The 22,115-nt window shown below is 43.6% G+C and overlaps 1 protein-coding gene across 1 annotated transcript in view; it reads left to right on the top strand.

The window, feature by feature from the left end:
* HYOU1 (hypoxia up-regulated 1) overlaps positions 1-22,115 on the top strand; it is a 1,290,196-nt gene that overhangs the window by 1,073,008 nt on the left and 195,073 nt on the right. The window contains exon 17 of the mRNA XM_044079444.1: positions 10,809-11,002. Within this exon, the coding sequence (XP_043935379.1) occupies positions 10,809-11,002 (194 nt within the window). The remainder of the gene's footprint in view (positions 1-10,808; positions 11,003-22,115) is intronic.

The following is a 22,115-nucleotide window of genomic DNA, read 5'->3' as shown; positions in this document are numbered from 1 at the left end:
CCCAAGAAGCACATGCTTAAAATGGCAGAAGATTTAATTACTTTGATTAGAGGTTCTTTGCCCCCTCCTGATAAGAGGCCTAGGGTGGAACCAGAGTTGGGGAGTTTTGAGCAGGCTTCGGATGTTTCAGAGTCTTCGGCTGAAGACTTGCAGGAGTATTCTCCTTATTCTGATTCTGATGTGGATGATTCTACTCCTTCTGCTTCTCCTCCAGAGGATTTTTCTTTTTCAGAGACTCTTCATTCCATGAGGGAACATTTTAAGTGGGAAGGTCAGGACTTCTCTGATTCCAGGAAAAGGCTTAGGGAATTTGTTCTTTTACCCCAGCATAGGCCTTTGGCTATACCACCTGTTCTGGATGTTGTGGAAGATGTGTTTGCAGAGGCTTCACTTAATCCTGATTCTTTGCCTCCTGCTCCTGTTAAACCTGACAGGTATTACAGGGTGCCTGAAGCTCATAAATATCTTTATAAGAGTCCTAGGGCGGACCCAGAAACAGTTAGTCAGGGACCTAAGGGCGTCAAGGCCTCTGTTGTTAAAAATCCGGTTCCTCCAGATAAAGAGGCCAGAGCTTTGGATAGATGGGGAAAGAAAGTCTATACTTCTTCCACCTTAGCTATGCGGGCTTTGAATTGCCAGTTTCACATGTTGAAATATCAAAACTATCTTCTTTCTCAATTGAAGTCTAAGGTAGATGCTCTGGCGGAAGGCATTGAGTGTAAAGAATTACAAGATTTGGTACATGTTTCTGAACAGGTGGGTAAGCATTCTTTACAATGTGGTTTTGATGCTGTACAGGCCTCGTCTAGGGTGGCTGCCACTGGGTCAGTTCTTCGCAGGCATGCCTGGCTGAGGGATCAGAATTTATCTGACCATGTTAAGACAAGGATTTTAGATGCTCCTTTACAGTCTGATGTGGTGTTTGGTTCACCTGTGGAGGCAGTCTTAAAGAAAATGGAAGACAAGGCTAAGTCTATGCAGGCTGTTAAAGATTTTTTGCAAGTTCAGCCTCCAAAGTTTAGTAGGAATTGGCCTGCTAAGGGGTGGACATACCCTTCTTATGATTCACAGTCTAGGGGAAGATCTAGACGTGGTAGGGGCAGAGCTCAGGGCTCTTTCAGACCTAGAACAGGGAGTTCACCTGCACAGTCTTCGGGTGAGGGCAGGGGCCAGTCCTTTCGTAAACAGGCCCAATGACCTACCTTTTCAGCTGCCAGAGCCTTCTTGTCTGGCAGCGCCTTTGGGTGGAAGGTTGACACTCTTCAAAGAAAATTGGAGTTTAATTACCCAGGACAGATGGGTGTTGGATATCATACACCAAGGTTACAGGTTTTATTTCCATACCTTGCCTCCTTTCAAAGGCATGCCAGACGTTCCTCCTCAGCAGAGAATAGAGGCTCACAAACAAATTTCTCTGCTACTTCAAATAGGGGCCATACAGCCGGTCCCTCTGCCAGAAGTGGGCCTAGGATTTTATTCTCGCCTGTTCCTAGTACCAAAGAAGGGGAACACGTGGAGACCGATTTTGGATTTATCTATCCTCAACACTTATCTGGACATTCCCAAGTTCAAAATGTTGACGTTACAACAGCTTTTACCTCTGCTGGGCAAAGATCACTGGATGGTGACTCTGGATCTCAAGGAGGCTTACCTTCATGTTCCTATCAGGCTAAGTTGCAGGAAGTATCTGCGTTTTCGAGCTGGGACTTCTCATTATCAGTTCTCTGCATTGCCCTTTGGCTTATCTACTGCCCAGAGTGTTCACAAAGGTTCTGGCTCCAGTGATAGCTTTCTTCAGGCTAAAAGGAATACAGATCTATCCTTATTTGGACGATTGCCTGATTCTGGCCCAAGGAAAGGATGAACTTCTTCATCATTTGCAATATGTGATAGCAGTGCTAAGATGCCTGGGGTATTCTGTGAACGAAATAAAGTCCAGTCTAGTACCCTCTCAGGACATGTGCTTTCTGGGTGTGAGACTGAATACAGCATCCCAGATGGCCTTTTTGACCCCGGACAAACAAAAGAATCTTTCCCTTTACTTCCATCAATTGTCTCATCAGTCCAGGCTGACTGCAAAGACAGTCCTTCAAGCCTTGGGGTTCATGGCATCTTGTATTCTGGTGCTTCCCAATGCCAAACTGCATATGAGGAAGCTACAATGGTATCTCAAATATGTATGGACACAGCACTGCCAAGATATGGACACTGTCATTCAGATAATACCTTGCATTCAAAAGGAATTTTGTGGTGGGCTCAGGAATGTCACCTAAACAAGGGACTCTCTGTGACCCGGCCAGAGGCGAGTCAGATTCTAACGACAGATGCCTCAGACAAAGCTTGGGGAGCTCATCTAAATGGAAAGTGGATTCAAGACACGTGGCCTGCCAGACTACAACATCTACATATCAACTTGAAGGAGATGTTAGCAGTCCAATTTGCATTAATAGCTTTCAAGGATTTACTTCTTCCAGGGCAGGTGTTGGTTCTAACAGACAACACAACTGTCATGTGGTACATCAACAAGCAAGGGGGAACACATTCTTATCCTCTATGCAGACAAGCAATGATTTTGTGGGAGACTGCTCTCAGTTTACAGGTAAATCTTCAGGCAAGGTTTCTGCCGAGCACAGAACTCCTTAGCAGATGTGTTGAGCAGATTAATTATGGATCCCCACGAGTGGAAATTGGATCCTCATGTATTTCAGAAATTGACAGTGTTATGGGGAACTCCAGACATAGATCTGTTCGCTTCTCCACTAAACTACCAGCTGCCAAAGTTTTGCACAAAAAGGTTTCATCCCACAGCTTGGAAAGTGGATGCTCTTTCATTCAATTGGAGCAGTCTTCATGTGTATGCCTTTCCACCTCTGCCTCTCCTCCCAAAGGTACTTCTAAAGGTCAGACAGGACAAGCCAAAGATGATTTTAATAGCTCCAGATTGGCCTCGACAGCACTGGTACCCGTTACTGAGAAGTCTGGTACAGGAGCCTCCATGGCCTTTGCCTTCGATTCCACACCTGCTGTCTCAGGAGAACAGTCATTTACTCAATATCAAACTTCACTCTCTTCACCTAACAGCCTGGCATATTCTGTTTTAAACCCTGGAGGGTCTCAGCTTCCACAGCAAGTTTTGAATGTTATTTTGGAGGCCAGGAGACCTAGTACAAGGAAAGTGTACGCAGATAAATGGAAGAGATTTTTGTTTTGGAGTGCAGCAAAGGAATTTGATGTTTCTAAGCCTAATTTAAGTGTGGCTCTTCAATATCTTACTGAGTTACTGGACAAAGGTTTGTCCTTCTCTTCTATTAAGGTTCATGCTGCAGCAATTTCTGCTCACTATGACTGTGACCCACCATTGTTTTCTCATCCTTTGTTTAAGCAATTCCTTAGAGGGGCAAAGAATATAAGACCCCCACGTAGAGCTCCTACTCCTGCTTGGGATCTCAATTTTGTGTTGGAGAAACTCACTCTACAACCTTTTGAGCCTGCAGCTACTGCTGAGTTGAAATATTTATCATGGAAGACTGCTTTTTTGTTGGCCATTACCTCTGCAAGAAGGGTTTCTGAATTACAGGCCCTTATGGCGGTTGAGCCTTTCTTAATTTTCCACAAGGATAGGGTATCTTTACATGCTAATCCTTCCTTTTTGCCTAAAGTGGTTTCTAGTGTGGCTTTAAACCAAACTATTCATTTGCCTACTTTTTATGCAAACCCCCAAAATAAAGGGGAAAAGATTTTGCACACTTTGGATATACACAGGCAGTTGCGATATTATTTGAGCAGAACTAAAGGGTTCAGGCAGTCTCAGCAGTTATTTGTTTCATTTGCTTTGGGTTCTCAGGGCAAGCCTGTGTCAAAACAAACTATTTCTAAGTTGATTGGGTTTTGTATTGCTTTCTGTTATTCCCATCATGGTAAGGAGATTCCAGCTGGGATTAGGCCTCATTCCACTAGGGCTACTGCCACTTCTACAGCTTTCTTAAGGGGGGTGGCAACTAAAGATATTTTGGAGGCAGCTACTTGGAGTTCAGTGCATACTTTCTCTAATCATTACCACCTTCCACTTTACTCTAAATCTAGGGCTGGTTTTGCCACTGCAATTTTACAGGGCATTTTGGCAGCTCCTACTGCTTTATAGTTTGCCATTCTCCCTTACTTCTGCTTTGGGATTCTACCCAAGTGTAAGGACTGCAGCAATGTGAGATGAAGAACATAGTACAGTTTTGTACCTACCATAAATGTAGATGTTCGAAGATCCACATTGCTGCAGTCCAATTACTCCTCCCTCCTTCCCTCTGTGGTTAGAGGCGGTTGTGTGGTTTGGGTTGTGAATATTGTGGATATTGTATATATTGTACATATAATTAGTACAAGGGTGGTTGGTTGTTTTTTTGCTGTCTTTTGGTTGTGACCTTTCTTTTTAGGGTCTTCTGACATCTGGGGCAAGAAAAGACTGAGGATATGACGTCGGTCATGCGCATTTGTACCCTGACGTTCTGATGTCAGTCTTAAGCGCCTTGACCGACGTCAGCCTAATACTTTGATATTCGGGCCGACCGAGGACAGCGGACTACCCAAGTGTAAGGACTGCAGCAATGTGGATCTTCGAACATCTACATTTATGGTAGGTACAAAACTGCACTTTCTCTGCACTTCCCTTTGGCTTATCTACTGCACCCAGGGTATATATTGCAGGCAGAGAAACATTCAAATTTACCCATACTTGGACTATTGCCTGATTCAGGCAGACAGTCAGGAATTGCTACTTCAGCACCTGACATTTGTAGAGAGACCCCTAACTTCTCTGGGGTATACCATCAACAAAAAGAAATCCCATCTGGTACCCAGCCAAGAAATTGTATTCCTGGGAGCAAGCTTGAACACAACTTCCCAGATGGCATTCCTTGCTCCAGAAAAGCAGGTTTATTTGACAAATTACTTCATACCACTGGCCACCCAAACCCAGCTGTCTGCAAGAAAAATACTGCAAGCTCTAGGGTTCATGGCCTCATGCATTTTCCTATTTCCATATGCAAGACTGTATATGAGGAAACTTCAGTGGTACTTAAAAAGTCTCTGGTGTCAACATTCTCAGGACCTGGAAACAGTGATTCCGATCATTCCTTGCCTAAGGACGGAGTTCCTTTGGTGGACAGAGACCTGCAACCACAACAAGGGACTCCCTTTCTCTCAACCCCCCCCCCCCCACCCAAACCTTGACAACAGACGCATCAGACTATGCATTGAGGGCTCACATGGCAGGCAAATGCATTCAAGGCAAATGGAGCCCAGGACAAATGCACCTGCATATCAATCAAAAGGAAATGGTAGCTGTACAGAATGCTCTGACAGCCTTCAAATACCTTATCCTTCCAGGATATCTCTTGATAAAGACCGACAACACCACAGTCATGTGGTACATAAGCAGGGGGGAACTCATTCCTACCAACTCTGCAGGTTAGCCATGGCTCTGTGGAACACAGCCTTGAACAACCAAGTACACCTGCATGCTCAATTCCTGCCAGGCAAACAAAATTCACTGGCAGACAACTTGAGCAGAAATAGAATGGACCCGCACGAGTGGAAACTGGAACCCAATTCATTCAGGCTTCTAATACACAGGTGGGGGACACCAGAGATGGATCTCTTTGCTTCCCCCCAAATCTATCAATTGAGCAAATTTTCCACCAGAACTCCCCACAGCCAAGCATGGAAAGTGGATGCCCTGTCCTTTACATGGGAAAATCTCTCGATCTGTGCCTTTCCCCCCTCTCGAAAGTACTACTCAAGATCAAACAGGACGTACCAAGGACAATCCTTATTGCATCAGACTGGCCACGCCAGCACTGGTACTCACTTTTACGCAGTCTGACAACAGTGCCACCCTGGCACCTGCATCAGCCCCCCTCTCTACTGTCCCAGCAAGTGGGCCAGATTTTGCATCCTCAGCGGCAAACCCTAAACCTAGCAGCCTGGCTTATTCCCTGAATACATCACCAGCAACCCTCCGCAAACAGGTGCTAGATGTCATCCTTGAAGCTAGGAGGCCTAGTACTAGGAAATCCATACTGTTCTTGGAGCCAGTCTCAGGGAATGGACACAGTCGTGCTCACCTTACCTCAAATCCTAGATTATCTAGCATAACTGCTCCACAAAGGCCTATCCTTCTCACCCATTAAGATTCATGCCTCTGACATCTCAGCTCATTACAATACTGAGCCAGCCCTCTTTTCTCACCCTCTGGTCAAACAGTTCCTGAGAGGAGCTAACAATTTAAGACCCCCGAGGAGAGCTCCCACTCCTGCCTGGGACCTTAACTTTGTACTAGAGAAGCTCATGCTTCCCCCTTTTGAGCCTGCTGCTACAGCAGAGTTAAAATTCCTCTCTTGGAAAACAGCCTTACGTCTAGCCATCACTTCAGCCAGAAGAGTGTTTGAGTTAAGGCTCTTATGGCGGTGGAACCCTTCATTATCTTCCATGCGGACAGGGTTTCCGTGATGACCAACTCATCGTTTATGCCCAAGATGGTATCCAGTAGTGTGGCTTTTAAACCAATTCATCCATTTACCAACCTTTTTTCCTAATCCTCAGAATAAAGGGGAAGGGATCATGCACTCCTTGGACATGCACAGGCTGCTTAGGTGCTACCTTGACAGGACTATACCGTTTAGAAAATCTGACCAGCTGCTGGTCAGCTTTGCTACAGGGACAGAGGGCAAGGCCATTTCAAAGCACACCATCTTCAAATGGATAGCACACTGCATCCATTTCTGCTACAAGCACGATGGAAAACCTACCCCACAGGGGATCAGAACCCATTCCACTAGGGCTACCTCAACCTCTACAGCATTTCTCAGGGGAGTCTCTACCAGGGACATCCTGGAAGCTACAACCTGGAGTTCAGTACACACCTTCACCAAGCATTACCACTTGCCTATCTTTTCTAAATCCAGAGCTGGATTTGCTACAGCGGTCTTACAAGGCCTGCTAGCCAGCCCTAATACTACTTGACTGCCTCCACCCTTCCCCAGCTTTGGGAATCAACCCAAGTGTGATGACTGCAACAGTGAAACACGAAGAACATATTACAGTTGTGTACACTTTATGTAGATGTTAGTGTATTCACTGTCCTGGTCCCCTCCAGCTCCGACAAATTTCTACCTATCCTCTTTTTTTTTTTTTTTTGGCCATATCTTATGGCAGTGTATTTATTTTTTACTGGAGGTGTTCCACACCATGTAATTGCTTCCTATTTTGGGGGCTCCTGACATCTGGGGCAAGAAAAACTGATGTTATGGCATTGGCTGCATGTTTTATACCCCTGACGCCATGGAAGAGGCAACAGCATCCAACACAGAAATCCCAAGACTCTAGTATTTGGGCTGACTGAGGGCTACCTCCAGGCAGATAACCCAAGTGTGATGACTGCAACAGTGAGTACACTCTAACATCTACATTTATGGTAAGTGTACACAACTGTACTGTCTGCCATACCCCTGCGTTCCTTCTTTGTGCTGAAAGCTCCTTACTTTTTCTGCAGCTGATTTCCAGTTTAGGAATCATTTCTTGGCTCTTTGTGGGAAAAACACCTCAAGTGTTGCATGTCAGGACAGTCTTAATTTGAGCTTTTTTTCTGTAGAGAGTCGTATCACAGGAATAAAATTTACTTATTTTCCTGTATGTATGTCCAGAGTAGTCATTATTTGCAAACACTGGAGTGTCCCCTGTTCTTAATGACTTGCTTTTTTGCCATAGGTTGGGCAGAATTTCTCTTTTGCTGATAGGTTTGAAATCTAACCTTCACCATTTTGTTTTTATTTTCTTCCTTGTTGATGAGATGGAGACGGACAACACCATGTGCACTCTTAATTAGGATTTCTTTAACAGGAATTCCTCTCCATCTGCTAAGGTGCTGTTTCATGAACCTAGCACAGTTTGCACTCTTGATCTATCTCCGGTTTCTTTCTGGACCTGTGTTCAAGCTCTTAACTTCTCTCAGTGTTTATTGTCTAGTTTGATATTTTACTTTTATTTCCTTGCCTTTTTTTTTGACATCTTGCAGTTAATCTGCATGCCTGATGAGTGTTTCCTATATTTCAAGTTTCTTATTGATCTTTTTATAGTCCTCTGAGGTATGTCTTGTCTGTCTTTTGTTTAGACTCCATTTCTATTATTATCTTCTATACTAGGCTCACTTGACAAAAGTACTAGCCTTACATTATTTATAATTTGTTTTCCTATTCTTCATCCAAAAAAACAATAAGCCTCCATCATTACTATATTGAGTTACCAGCTTATACATTTGTTTCCTAAATCCTGCACAGGAGAGGAAAAAACAGCTATTTGCTTTCAGTTGATGCCATACTGGAAATACCCCAAGTACAAGGTGTTTTTGTTGTTTGAGGCTCAAGAAAAAAGTCCATTTGTTACTAACTTGATTGTCATATTCCTGACTGATGTCATGCTGGATCTCAGTTACCTAGAGGTGAGTGAGGAGGACAGTTTAAAAGTAAGGAAAAACATTTGAACAAGAAAGGCAGCTTTTTATATTACTTGTTCAGCTAAAGTTATTTTCTCACATTTAAAGTGTTTTTGGTACTGAATGCCACAGTTTAAGTGTTACAATTAAGGTACAGTAAAACAAAAGCTTTGTGTGTGGTCTACCTTTCAGTGCAGCAGGTGTTAACACACTGTTGTACAATTAGCACTGTTTAGGTTAATTTTGCAGTGTTCCATTGCCTTCTGGGATCAGCATATATTTAATATTGCACTAACCATCATTGGGCTGCATCCCTATTGTTTCTCCTTTTTTAATTTAAGTATAGTAAGTTTGTATTGGCTAATGATACTGGCTGTAACAGACTTCTTTCTTTGATGTTGCCTGAATATGTTCTTAAACCTCATACTGATTGCTTGTTCGCGCCATTAGGAAGTTGTATAAAGATTTTCAAATGTAACAGACTCCATGCTAATGTAGAGGAACTGCAATGGAAGTAAATCTCTCCCTTCTGCTACCAGTTGTTGTTGTGTCTTTCGGCTTTTCCCGGTTAGGGGTCGCCACAGCGGAACTCCGGTCTGCTAATGATTGGCAGTTGATTTTTACGTGCTGAGTTGCCAGCCCTAACGCACAGCCTTCAACGAAGGTGCGTCCATTCACGCATATCCCAGTAAACATATTAGTTACTTAAATATCACTCTTGGTGGCAAGATTATTATTAGGTATATGCCTCAATTTTGAGTAGTTTTAGCTTCCAGAGACTTGAATATCTATAAATCACCTGAAACCTGAACACTTGTTTTGGACTGCAGTATGTTTTTTGTCTACTGTTACAAATGCCTGTAAGGTACTTATCCAAAACCAAGGGCATGGGCCATAAAGTGTGCCTCCCATTTGCCACACGCACTGAGGTATTTCACATTTTAGTTCTGAAAAGTCATTGTGATGTAAGGAAAAGATACTTTTACACACTGCTCAATGAAATTTTAAGCATAAATTCATACTTGTATTACTAATTGTATTTAAAGAGCAGTCATCTTAAGGGATGCTTTTTTCTTTTCTTATTTTTACTGATGGGTCACAAGCTATATTTTTTAGGCAGTGACCCTTCATTTTTTTTTAATTACAGTGATTGGGTGGGGTGTGTGACTGTGAAGGAGCACAGCAAATCGAAATATATTACTGTGGCCATTATTTCAACATTTTATTTATTTATTTAACATTTGTTAACCGGGAAGGTCCAACTTGGAAAGAAGATAATTTTCAGCTGAGGCCTGAGGAGAAATGCTCCAGACGCATGTCTTTGTAACATGGGAGGAAACTGGAGCAACTGGAGGAAACCCACACAAATGCAGGGAGGACATGCAGACTCCACACAGAAGGCACTCCAGCCGAGAATCAAACCGGAGAACCTCTTGCTGTGAGGTGACAACACTACCGCTGCACCACTGCGCTATCCATCTTTGCAGTCCAGTCCTGGAACTGAACACCAAAAGCAGCTGTATTTTTGGGGGCGAGGGCATTCTGTATGTGCAAGATAGCACAGTTACATGACCAGAGAGACACAGTCATTGATATGGTTTTAGGATGGGGCAAGTTGCATATATGGCTGAGAGCAGTAAGTTGAAATAGATTGTTGTTATGCAATCTTTCTTGCACTTCACAATTTGTCATCAGCAGGGGTTTACAGACATTAACTTTGGCATGAAGAGGCATGTTGGTTGTCTAATTAGAGCATTGCTAAATGATCATTGGTACCATTTTGCAGGCAGAGTAGTGTGTGCAGTGTAGCAGGAAGCTAAACTACTGTGTCTATTGCATCTTTCTTTCCCTTCCCAATTAGAAATCAGAAATGTACACAAAGTGATTTTTTTGGTGGGGGGGTGGTTTTGTGTGAAAGTAAAGAACCGTTACATGATCACTGTTATGATTGATATGACTGTCCTAAGGGGGGGGGGGCAGTGTATGTCTGTAAGAGCAGTAAGGTGAACTACATTATTGTTGCTGTTTGTGAATTTGCAGGCAGAGGTGGTGTACCCTTCTAGAAGGGGTACATTCCAGTCACACAGTAAGTTTTCAAAAAAAAAAACAAAACAGTGATTTTTTTTAATTTTGGATTTATAACGACGGATGTTTTTACATTTAGATTTACTTTTGTTTATAATTTCATAAAAAGTAATCACCTTGAAATGTCGCACAGCCCTCATCTACGTATACTAATCCTTATGCAGCCCTTATGGTCATTTGAGTGTGAGATTCCTGGTCTAGAAGATGTATATTTGTATTTAATGTCAGTGATGTGTTTCAGGATGCAGGAAAAGGAGAAGATGGGAAAGGAGAAGATGGGAAAGGTCAGGAAGGAACCTCCAAGTCAGCAAAGGATGAAGAGAAGGAGCCCAAACCAGCTAGGAAGATGAAAAAAAGTGATGATATTGGTGTAGAGCTGAATATCAATGATGTGCTGGATCCATCAGATGAAGAACTATATGCTTCCCAAAAGAAGTAAGTTTTAAAGGGGAGACTGGGGGGCTGCTACTGAATGAAAATGCATTAAAATTTCAGAACTTCAACTTGATATTTGATTTGTCTCATAAGCACTCATTCTGATTTCTTTTACAGTAGCATACTACTATATTTTATTTCATGGGTCACACTTCTCTTGTAGCTTGACAGCATTATTTTTGTTGCCATTAGTGTCATTTTAGCAGCATATCTGTCCTTTGCTTCCCTCCTGCTTCCCTGCCTATGAGCCAGTACCAAGTCATTCTGATTTGTGCGTGGCAAGACAGCATTGATGACAGCCTGTGAGAAATTCTTGATAATTCAGATGTCTGCTATTTTTCTTTCCTGTTCACTTATTTTGGATTTTAAGTTGGTTCTTCAAGTGGCAGATTGTGTAATAGTGATTTTAACTGTATCCATGCTTGCCTGGTACAGCAAGTCTTGGGTGTCTTTATAGAGCTTACATTTTTGTTTCTGTTTAGCTGGTAAGGTAAATGTCAGTCAGCCCCCATAATTTTGAACTCTAGCCTTTGGGATTCATCTCCTTTGGGTCTGAGACAATTAACCTGGCAGGGATTAAAATAGTTCTCATAGGCCCTACTCTGCCCACTATTGATGTTTGGCTTTCAGCTTTCCCTCTTGCCGTACTGAATTTAAAAAATTGTCCGCCACCTAAAGGGATGGTTGAGTGGCTATGAAGACAGCATTCAGTTGCAGTTATTCATTACAGCATTTAACCTTTCAGTGGTCACTTCTACCCCCACCCCCGCATGAGTTTCTAGATGTCCTTCAAGGATGCATCTGCAGTCCTTACATATGGGTTGTCCTGCCTCAGGCAGCCCTTCGGTCGGCTGGATTCCAAAGTCTGGGTCCGGCGTCGGCTGAAGTCGCCCTTTTCCCCGACGTCAGAGCGCCTGGGGTATAAAAGCGTCAGCCGACGCCATCTTCCTCAGTCTTTCTTGCCGCACGGTGCCAGAAGCAGTTCGCAAGTGCCGGTCGGCCAGCTCCTGTGATTTCAGCTACCGAAGTCTTCAAAAAAGCTAAGTACCCCGTTGGGGACTCTTTTTTGCCTCAGCCGATGTCAGATCAAACGGTTAAAGTTAATAATTGTTTAAAATGTGGGAAACAAATACCTCATAAGGATTTCCACTCTTACTGCTTACCTTGCCTAGGCCCAGACCACGACGTCTCGGCCTGTACAGCCTGTGCTTCCTTCAATAGACGCACTCTTAGGCGTCGGGCAGAGTTTGCAGAGGAATATTTTGGGCGTATTTACTGTTATAAAATGCCGTCCGAGCTTCCGACAGCTCATTTACCCAAAAAACGTAAGGAGAAGGACCGACACACGCGGTCCGCGGTTCCGGCCGACTCCACACCCAGGCCTACCGCTAGTGTCTCGGTCTCTGCTGAAACCGAATCTCTACCGATTCCGACCGACAACACCGCACAACCGGTACCTCTGGTACCGGAGGCTTCCACTGGGTCGGTCTTAGAATTACCTTCTGAAACCGGTGCTCCGGAGATATCAGACACCATTTCTGTGTACAAAACTACCCCAGCATGTGGGGCAGCCAGGCCTCCTGTATCCATGTCCATTAAGGCTTTTACTCGTGCTAAAGCTGCTAAACAGCCAAAATCTCTCCCTCCCAAGGCTATTCCTCAGGGATCTTCTACAGGTTCACAAATTTTAAGCTTAGCTGAGGACCTTATCTCCTTAATCAGGGGCTCTCAGCCACACCCAGACAGGGGCTCTCAACCTCCTCCAGACAAAAGGCCCAGGGTTGAGCAGACAGATCCCCAGTCCTCTGATGAGGCCTCAGATGACTCTGCCCTTTCAGATTACCAGGAGGAGGCCTTTCCGGCCTACGAGGATTCTTTTTTTTTTTTTTTTTAAATGGCCTACGAGGATTCTGATGCAGAGGAATCTATTCCCTCGGCCTCCCCCCCTGAGGAGTTGTCTTTTGGGGAGACCCTTCACTCCATGAGAGAGCATTTTAAATGGCAGGGCCAGGAATTCTCTGATTCCAGGAAAAGGTTAAGGACTTTTTTGCATTTGCCTCAGCATAGACCTTTGGCTATTCCTCCTGTTTTAAATGTCATAGAGGATGTGTACTCCGAGTCTAGTATTTCCCCAGACTCCCTCCCTCTGGCTCCTGCCAAACCTGACAGGTACCACAGGGTCCCGGACACACATCTATTCCTTTACAAGGGCCACTTAGCTGACCCAGAAACTATTTCCCAGGGGCCTAAAGGGGTTGCAACCTCCACTACTAAGAACCCACTTCCTTCTGAAAGGGAATCCAGGGCCTTAGAGAGATGGGGTAAAAAAGTGTACACTTCTTCCACTCTTTCTATGAGAGCATTGAATTGTCAATTCCATATGATACAGTATCAAGAATATCTGTTAGATGACTTGCATAAAAAACTATCCTCTCCTGAACCCCTAGATCGCAAGGCACTTCAGGATCTGGTGCATAACTCCCAGCAGGTTAGCAACCATTTTTTACTGTGTGGTTATGATGCATTGGAAGCTTCATGTAGGTCAGCAATGACAGGTGCAGTCATACGTAGACATGCTTGGCTGAAGGAACAAACACTGCCAGATCATGTTAAAGCAAAGCTTCTGGATGCACCCCTGGAAAAACAAAAGTTATTTGGTTCCACGGCTCAAGAGGTCTTAAAGAAATTTGAGGAAAAGGCTAAGTCAGTACAGACAGTCAAAGATTTTCTCCAGGTCCAACCACCAAGATTCAGCAGAAATTGGCCTTCTAAGAATTGGTCCTTTCCAGACACAGACAGATTTCAAAGAGGCAAAAATAGGCATGCCAGAGGTAGAGGACAAGCTAGAGGCTCCTGCAGAGGGATGTCAATGGCAGCCTCCTAACCAAAGAGGTAGTGCAGGACCTACACCTACTGCACAAGGACAAACTCAATGACTTGAATCTGACCCTGCCAACCAGGGCTCAGTTGGAAGCACCTTTGGGCGGAAAGCTATCTTTATTCTCAGAAAATTGGCACATTATTACAAGGGACAAATGGATACTGCAAATAATAGACAAAGGATACAGATTCCATTTTCATACATTACCAAAAAGACAAGGCATGCCAAATCTGCCACCGAATCAAAGGACAGAGGCTATCAAGCAAATTTCCAACCTACTGCAAATGAAAGCAATAGAAAAGGTTCCTCTCATAGAACAAGGCCAAGGATTTTACTCCAGACTATTCCTTGTCCCAAGAAAAGAAAAGCAATGGAGGCCTATTCTGGACTTGTCCGCACTAAATACTCACCTCATTGTGCCAAAATTCAAAATGCTGACCTTACAGCAACTCCTTCCCATGCTGGGCAAGGGGTCCTGGCTGGTAACTCTAGACCTCAAGGAGGCATACCGGCATGTCCATATCAGACAAAGTTGCAGAAGACACCTCAGATTTCTTGCAGGTTCAGAGCATTATCAATTCTCAGCATTGCCCTTTGGCTTATCTACTGCGCCCAGAGTATTCACGAAATGCCTGGCATCAGTAATTGCACATTGCAGACTTCAGGGGATTCAAATATACCCATACCTGGACGACTGCCTTATACAAGCGGACAGCCAACAAACATTGGTAAAACACTTGTATGCCATCCGCCTACTTTAGGCTTTGGGATACACAGTCAACATTCAGAAATCAAGACTTGTTCCATCCCAAAGAATAACTTTTCTGAGTGCAAAACTAGATACAACCACCCAAATGGCTTTTCTCACAGAAGAAAAACAAGAACAACTACCGGATTATTTCAGAAACCTGACAAAACAAACCCAACTGACTGCAAGGAAAATCCTGCAGGCCCTGGGTTTCATGGCATCTTGCATTCTTCTGATTCCACAAGCAAGGCTGCATATGAGGAAACTACAATGATACCTAAGGAGTCTATGGTCTCAACACAGTCACAGCCTAGAAGCTTTGATCCCCCTTATTCCATGCCTTCAAAAGGAATTTCTGTGGTGGGCTCAAGCAAGCCAGTCAAACATGGGTCTGCCTTTCAGCAAACCAAATATCAGCCAAACCATTACAACGGACGCCTCAGACCATGGATGGGGAGCGCACATGGAGGGCAGATGCATTCAAGGACAGTGGACACAAACAGAATTTCGTTATAAACCAAAAGGAAATGCTGGCAGTGATACATTCAATCGAGGCCTTCAAGCACTTCCTACATCAAGGCCACCTGCTAATAAAGACAGACAATACCACAGTTATGTGGTACATAAACAAGCAAGGAGGTACCCATTCTTACCCGCTTTGCAGGCTGGCAATGAATCTTTGTTAACTTTCCCTAAAGCTCAATATAGAGCTGCAATCCCAGTTTGTACCAGGCAAAGACAATGTACTGGCGGACAGCCTAAGCAGAAACATCATGGATCCACATGAATGGATGCTGCACCCAGACACCTTTCTTCAAATAACACAAGCATGGGGAACGCCGGACATAAATCTTTTTGCCTCCCACCACAACCATCAACTGAAGAAATTCTGCACAAGGACATACCACCCACAAGCATGGAAAGTGAACTTTCAGCTGGAATACTCTAATAGTATATGCATTTCCACCTCTTCCGTTAATGACCAAGGTCTTACTGAAGATCAGAACAGAACAACCAAAGGTGATTCTGATAGCTCCGGACTGGCCAAGACAAAACTGGTACCCACTGTTAAGGAGCTTGTCACTCACGAAACCGTGGCCTCTACCCACAATGGCCACTTCTTCTGACACAGCACAATTACAAAACTCTGCACTCCAGCCTAAAAACCTTGCAGCTGACAGCCTGGAAAATACCTTGACTCCTCGCCTGGATAAACTATCCAAAAGGGTAAAGGATATCATCAAGGAAGCTCGGCGGCCTTCCACAAGGAAGGCATATTCAGCAAAATGGAAAAGATTTCACACTTGGAACTCCACAAAGGGCCAAGATCCGACAGTAATGAGCATTCAACATATCCTGGAATACTTGGCAGAAATGCTCCATAATGGCCTTTCTTACTCTTCCATAAAAATTCATGCTTCAGCAATTTCAGCAGAGTACAACACTGATCCACCTGTATTTTCTCATCCGCTGCTAAAGCAGTTTCTAAGAGGGATAAAAAACATCAACCCTCCAAGGAAACCACCAGTGCCTACATGGGACCTTAACTTCATGTTGGAAAAATTAAGTCAACCTCCCTTTGAACCAGCAGCATCTGCAGAACTACAGTACCTGTCTTGGAAGACTGCTTTCCTTCTGGCCATAACCTCAGCAAGAAGAGTATCTGAGTTACAGGCCCTCATGGCAGTACAACCATTTCTTACTTTTCATCAGGACAGAGTCTCATTGAGAACCAATCATTCATTCATGCCAAAGGTGGTATCCAGGGTCTCACTGAACCAAGCTATTCACCTGCCTACCTTCTTTCCAAATCCACAAAATAAAGGAGAGAAACTTCTTCATACCCTGGACATTCACAGACAGTTGCGCTACTACTTGGACAGAACTAAGACTTACAGGAAAACTGACCAGCTTTTTGTAGCATATGCTGCTGGGGTACAAGGAAAAGCAATTTCCAAACAGACAATTTCAAAATGGATAGGGAATTGCATTCGATTCTGTTACTCTTTTCATGGCAAATCTGTGCCAGCCAACATTAGACCTTATTCCACCAGAGCCACAGCCACCTCCACAGCCTTCTTAAGAGGGGTGGCTACAAAGGACATCTTAGAAGCTGCTACATGGAGCTCCGTGCATACATTTTCCAAGCATTACAACTTACCTTTATATTCCAGATCCAGAGCAGGCTTTGCTACTGCAGTCCTGCAGGGTATTTTAGCTACACCATCCTTTTCTTAGGTCCTACCACCCCCAGCTTGGCTATGGTATTCTACCCATATGTAAGGACTGCAGATGCATCCTTGAAGGACATAGTACAGTTTTGTACCTACCATAAATGTAGATGTCCGATAGGTATGCATCTGCAGTCAGGTTTTCCCTCCCTCCTACCCCTCTGTGGTATTACTTGAGTATTTATCCCTCTTCTAGCTAGCTGGGGTTATCTATTATGGTGTATTTGTTTTATATTACTGTGCATGTTTGGAATTTTTTGCATCTCTCCAAATTTAGCCTTCATTAGAGGGCACCTGGCATCTGGGGCAAGAAAAACTGAGGAAGATGGCGTCGGCTGATGCTTTTATACCCCAGGTGCTCTGACGTCGGGGAAAAGGGCATCAGCCGACGCCGGACCCAGACTTTGGAATCCGGCTGACCGAAGGGCTGCCTGAGGCAGGACAAACCCATATGTAAGGTCTGCAGATGCATACCTATCGGACATCTACATTTATGGTAGGTACAAAACTGTACTTTATTTCACCTGGTAGACACTGTGAATGCTTTTTTTAATGCAGCTTTTGCAGTGCCATCACCTAGCTTGGAAGTGAGTGCAAGATTAAGCCCACATACACCAGATGGGCAGAAGCCTTCTCCATCGGAATCATCTGCATTTGTTTGAGGAAGTTAGAGGGGTAACTTTAGGAGATCTTCTGTTAGATCTCCTTAAGTTATCCCTTTTGACAAAACTCAAAGGCTCTTGAAAAATACCTTAAATACCATCTTTATTGTCTCTCCCCTTAAAAATATTCTTTCTTCTCTTTTTTAGTAACCAGTCAACCTTCAGTTTCTTTATAGTGATTGATAGCTGCTGTAGTGGGGCAAAAGCTGGCTAGCCAGTAGCAGCCACCCTGTTGGGGGAGGAATTTTTAATCCTACTCCCCATAGCTTTGACTGAGACGGGGATCTGTTAGTGAAGCATGGGCTTACTATGGTGTGTAGGCCCTATGGTAAGAGCAAGTTTACATGCTCTTGCCAGTTCCCATTTTCACTGTGTACTGCCGTTTGTCAAGCCACGAGTGCTTTATACTTCATGTGAAGACATCTTCTACAGACCTCTGGCCTTCACCTAGCAGGTGTGGTGCAACAAGCCAGAGTTTCTGTCCCTGGGATGCATAGGCTTACTGTAGCCATTAACTGCTATTTTAGTGGCTCATGTGCTCAGACTATTAGCCAAGCCTAGGTTGTCTGGGGTCTGTGCCGTCCCTGTATGTGACCGAACTGTTTAACTGCCCTCAAAAGCATCCTAACTCTTGAGTGCGAGAGAAAGAGGAAGAGCCCAGGTTTATACCACTGTTGTAGAATTTTCTCAAGCTATCTTGCATGCTTGCTGTCAAGAAATACTCTACTTGGGTCCTTTGAGCATCCCTACAACTGATCATTTGTAAAGGCCACTTCTTGAGTCAATATTTCTTCTAACAAGAATTTTCAAACTAAACAGTACTTTTTTGCCTAACATAGGTCTTAAAATAGCACTTGTAATCCTCACCCTCACTCCAATGACTGGCCAGGTTTCTGGACAAATTGAACACAGTTCATCTTCATTTTTGAGTCTGCAAGCTTCTGACTATTTGGCACGTACATCCTTTCAGGCTTCTTTATGACTTCAGGGGGTGTGAGACTAGTGAGGAACCCTACCTTCAATTTTGCTATATTTTTACGTAGCCTGTTACACCTACAATGCTGCGGATGTGGTGGCTCTTACCTCTGCAAGACAGCATGACTTGAGCTTTCCTTATTTTGTTAAACTGTGCCATACTGTTTGGGTGAAGTGCTTTTTAGTTAGTCATCTCAACAGATAAAGAAAATTCCTAAAGGGGGGATAAGGCCTTTTGTAGTGTGGAGGATGTATAAGTATCCTTTGTCTTCCAGTAGATCTTCATTGTTCAAGTTCTTTGGAAAAAGAGACCAGCCAAGTGCTGAAGGAAACATGCATAACACCTTCATCCATTGCTCCTCTGTTGAAGCCCTCAGGAAAACTTCAGGTCTGTTTTCTTCTTAGCCGTTCTTAGTCATTCTTTCAAAATCAGTGTGGTGAGAGCAATATTATTCAGGTTCACCCCCAACCTTTAAATGACATCACCCAGGGCAGATGGTGGATATCCTAGAAATAAACCATATTGTAGAAACATGCAGGCTGCTTCCACTGTTTTTCTTCTGGTAGACCAGTGTGCATTAGATGAGTTGCTGTCAGTCTGAGTTTCTTTTTATCATGACAGTAGTAGAGGCTCTTCCATATTGGGATAAAGGAAAAGAAAAGAAGCTCTACTTCAGTCATATTTGTGGACACTGAAAAACTAGGAATTCTAGTCTGAGTCTAACATATTTCATCTTTCACAATAGTTGTGTAAAGTTTTACATGCTGATTTGTCAGGTCATGAGTCTTTCTTTTGATGTGGGCTTCTTGATGGTGTAAGTAGACGGAATGGATGTGTATTAGCTCTTTTTACACTTTGGTGAGAGCTATGATGTGGTATGTTTTTACATTTTGCTTTGGGTAGACAGCACTTTCAGTAAGTGGTTCTGAGGTTTGGCCTATGTTCATCATTTGATCACTGCTTCAGCCTTAGCTATCTGAATTGTATCCTGCACAGGATATAACAGCCAGACAGCTTCCAAAGCTTAAAAGCACAATCCATTTGCCCAGACTATTGATAACTTGAGCAGAGCTGTAGAAAATCAGTGGTCTGGGTACCAAGCCCTGCAAATGTTTCCTGTCTCCAAAAAGTGGTCCACTTGCGGGCTTTTGAGGATTGACTGTCAGCTGGTGTTTCCCCATTGTTTGGCACAAGTTCCCTTTGGTGGAAAAAAAAAACTTCCACAATGACTGAAACCTTTACCTTTTCAGTGCAATAGTTTGTTTTATTTTTCTTGGACTGTCACATGACTTTTCAGTCAGTTCAAAGAATGTGCTTACAGTTTTCACTTTGATGTAAAACATTTATGGTAGTGTTTTATTAATTTTTTGTGAAAAAAATATTAAAGTATGTTTAAGGGCTGTATTAATAATTAATTATGCATTGTACATACTTTGTTTTTTATTCTTTGTTGTAAATGTTTTTATATTTTTTTATATTTTATATTTTTTAAATGTTATCTTTGTAATTTTTATATTTTATATTTTTTAAATGTTATCTTTGTAATTTGTCTAATTGGAGCTTTTCTCCCCGGGCCGCCGCTGAAAATGGACATATATCCAGTTGGACTATCCTGGTAAATCGATGTAAAATAAAGTGTATGTTGTGTTTCTCGTGGTGTTTTCTGAGTGAAAGCACTTTTTGATGCTCATCTTTGTACCGACTGTTCTTCCTTCCTCCAGCCACACAAAGAAGATGATTGCCATACAGGCCACTTCAGCACACTTTGAATTAATCTCTGCAGCAGACAGATGACGTTGCTGTGGCCATTTCTGGTTCCTCAGACCACTCCTGTTCCTTGGTTTTATCTTGTATTGTCCCTTCAGCCACCATGAACTGGGAATCAAACATGTCCTCTGCAGCTGTTGTCCTTAGCAGGCATGGGAGAACCAGTCTCGTCGGTCTCAGAGGTGCTAGAGGAGAATGCTTGTCTGCCTAGCTGGGCTGGGATGCCTGCTTCCCCATGGTGATGTCCCTGAAAGGAGTATGTCTGCATCTATGGAAATTTCTGTTAAAAGAAGCAGAAAGTTAAACAGTTGTGTAATTTAGGCGGTGGTGATTTATGGGGCTTAGCTCAGTGCTTAATTCAGACTCTGGTCCCCTCTCATTCTGGTTCTGCTGGTAGAAGAAAAAAAGGAATTATTTTTTTCTGAAGCTTCCAAGTGTGATGAACACTGACATGACTTTGAGGAAATAACTTTTTTCTTTTTTTCTCCTTGGGGAAACTGAGTCTGATTCACAAAAAGTGTTTCTAACTGTCCCTTGGAAGAATTTTCTTTTTCTGAAAGCATATCTCGGATAACTAGAGTGTTTTAGTAGGAACATCATGACATTCCAGTATCTTCGAAAAAATTAGATGTTCATCATGTTTCACTGTTGCAGTCCTAACGAATGGATTACCCGGCTCCCGGCAGCCCTCGATCGGCCAGAATCCCAAAGGTAAGTAAATATGACATCGGCTGTCGTCTGTTATAAAGGACGTCAAGACGTCCGATACAAAAGGAGGCAGCCGATGTCACTTCCTCTGTCTTCCTTGCCGCAGAGCCCAAAGCAGAAGCATTTTTTGCACGAGTGCCAGTCTGCAGTTTACCTTTTTGGTTTCCGACTACAAAGTTGAAGTCAACTACAGCTAAGTACCCCATTGGGGATCCTCTTTTCTTGCCTTAACAAATGTCAGAAAAGGTTAATAATTGTTTTACCTGTGGAAAGCAGATTCCCCAACGCTCTCAATGAAGAAAAATAAAAATGGTGCCATCCAAGGAGATAACATTCCTGGGAGCGAGTCTGAACACAGCCGCCCAGATGATATAACTAACCCAGGAGAGGCAGGCAACTCTTTCAGTTTACTTCAAGGATTTGGCAAGCCTGTCCCAGCTCCCTGCAAGGAAATACCTGCAAGCTCTGGGATATATGGCCTCTTGCATTCTCATGATTCCATATGCAAGACTGCATATGAGGAAATTGCAATGGTACCTCAAGAACCTTTGGTGTCAACACAAACACACAAGACCTGGATATAATTCCTCTGCTTCCATGTCTGCAGACAGAGTTTCTATGGTGGGCAACAGCCTGTCTACAAAACAAAGGCATGCCTTTTCACCCACCCCCTGCCACTCAAGTTCTTACCACATACGCATTAGACTATGCCTGGGGAAGCTCACCTGGATGGCAGATGCATACAGGGGCATTGAAATGTCCAGCAGATGCACCTGCACATAAATCTACATGGGCATTGAAATGCCCAGCAGATGCACCTGCACATAAATCTAAAGGAGTTGATAGCAGTTCAGCAGGCCTTACTAGCTTCCAAGCATCTTCTTTCTCCAGGAACTCTGCTCGTCAAAACAGACACCACCACAGTCATGCGATACATCAGGGAGGGACTCATTCTTACCCCCTGTGCAGGCAGAGTATGTATCTCTGGTCAATAGCAGCATCCTTGGGCCTGCATCTCTTAGCTCAGTTTCTTGCAGGGAGGCTCAATGTTTTGGCAGACCAGTTGAGCAGACAGATCCTGGATCCTCACGAGTGGCAACTGTGAACAGAGCAGTCTTTTACAGCATCATTCAACATTGG

This window comes from Protopterus annectens, chromosome 8.part0 (genome assembly GCF_019279795.1).
Source record: "Protopterus annectens isolate FY-2018-M chromosome 8.part0, PAN1.0, whole genome shotgun sequence".
Taxonomy (NCBI): Eukaryota; Metazoa; Chordata; order Ceratodontiformes; family Protopteridae; genus Protopterus; species Protopterus annectens.
Note: the sequence above shows the minus strand (reverse complement) of the source record. Positions and strands in the feature narration are given on the sequence as shown.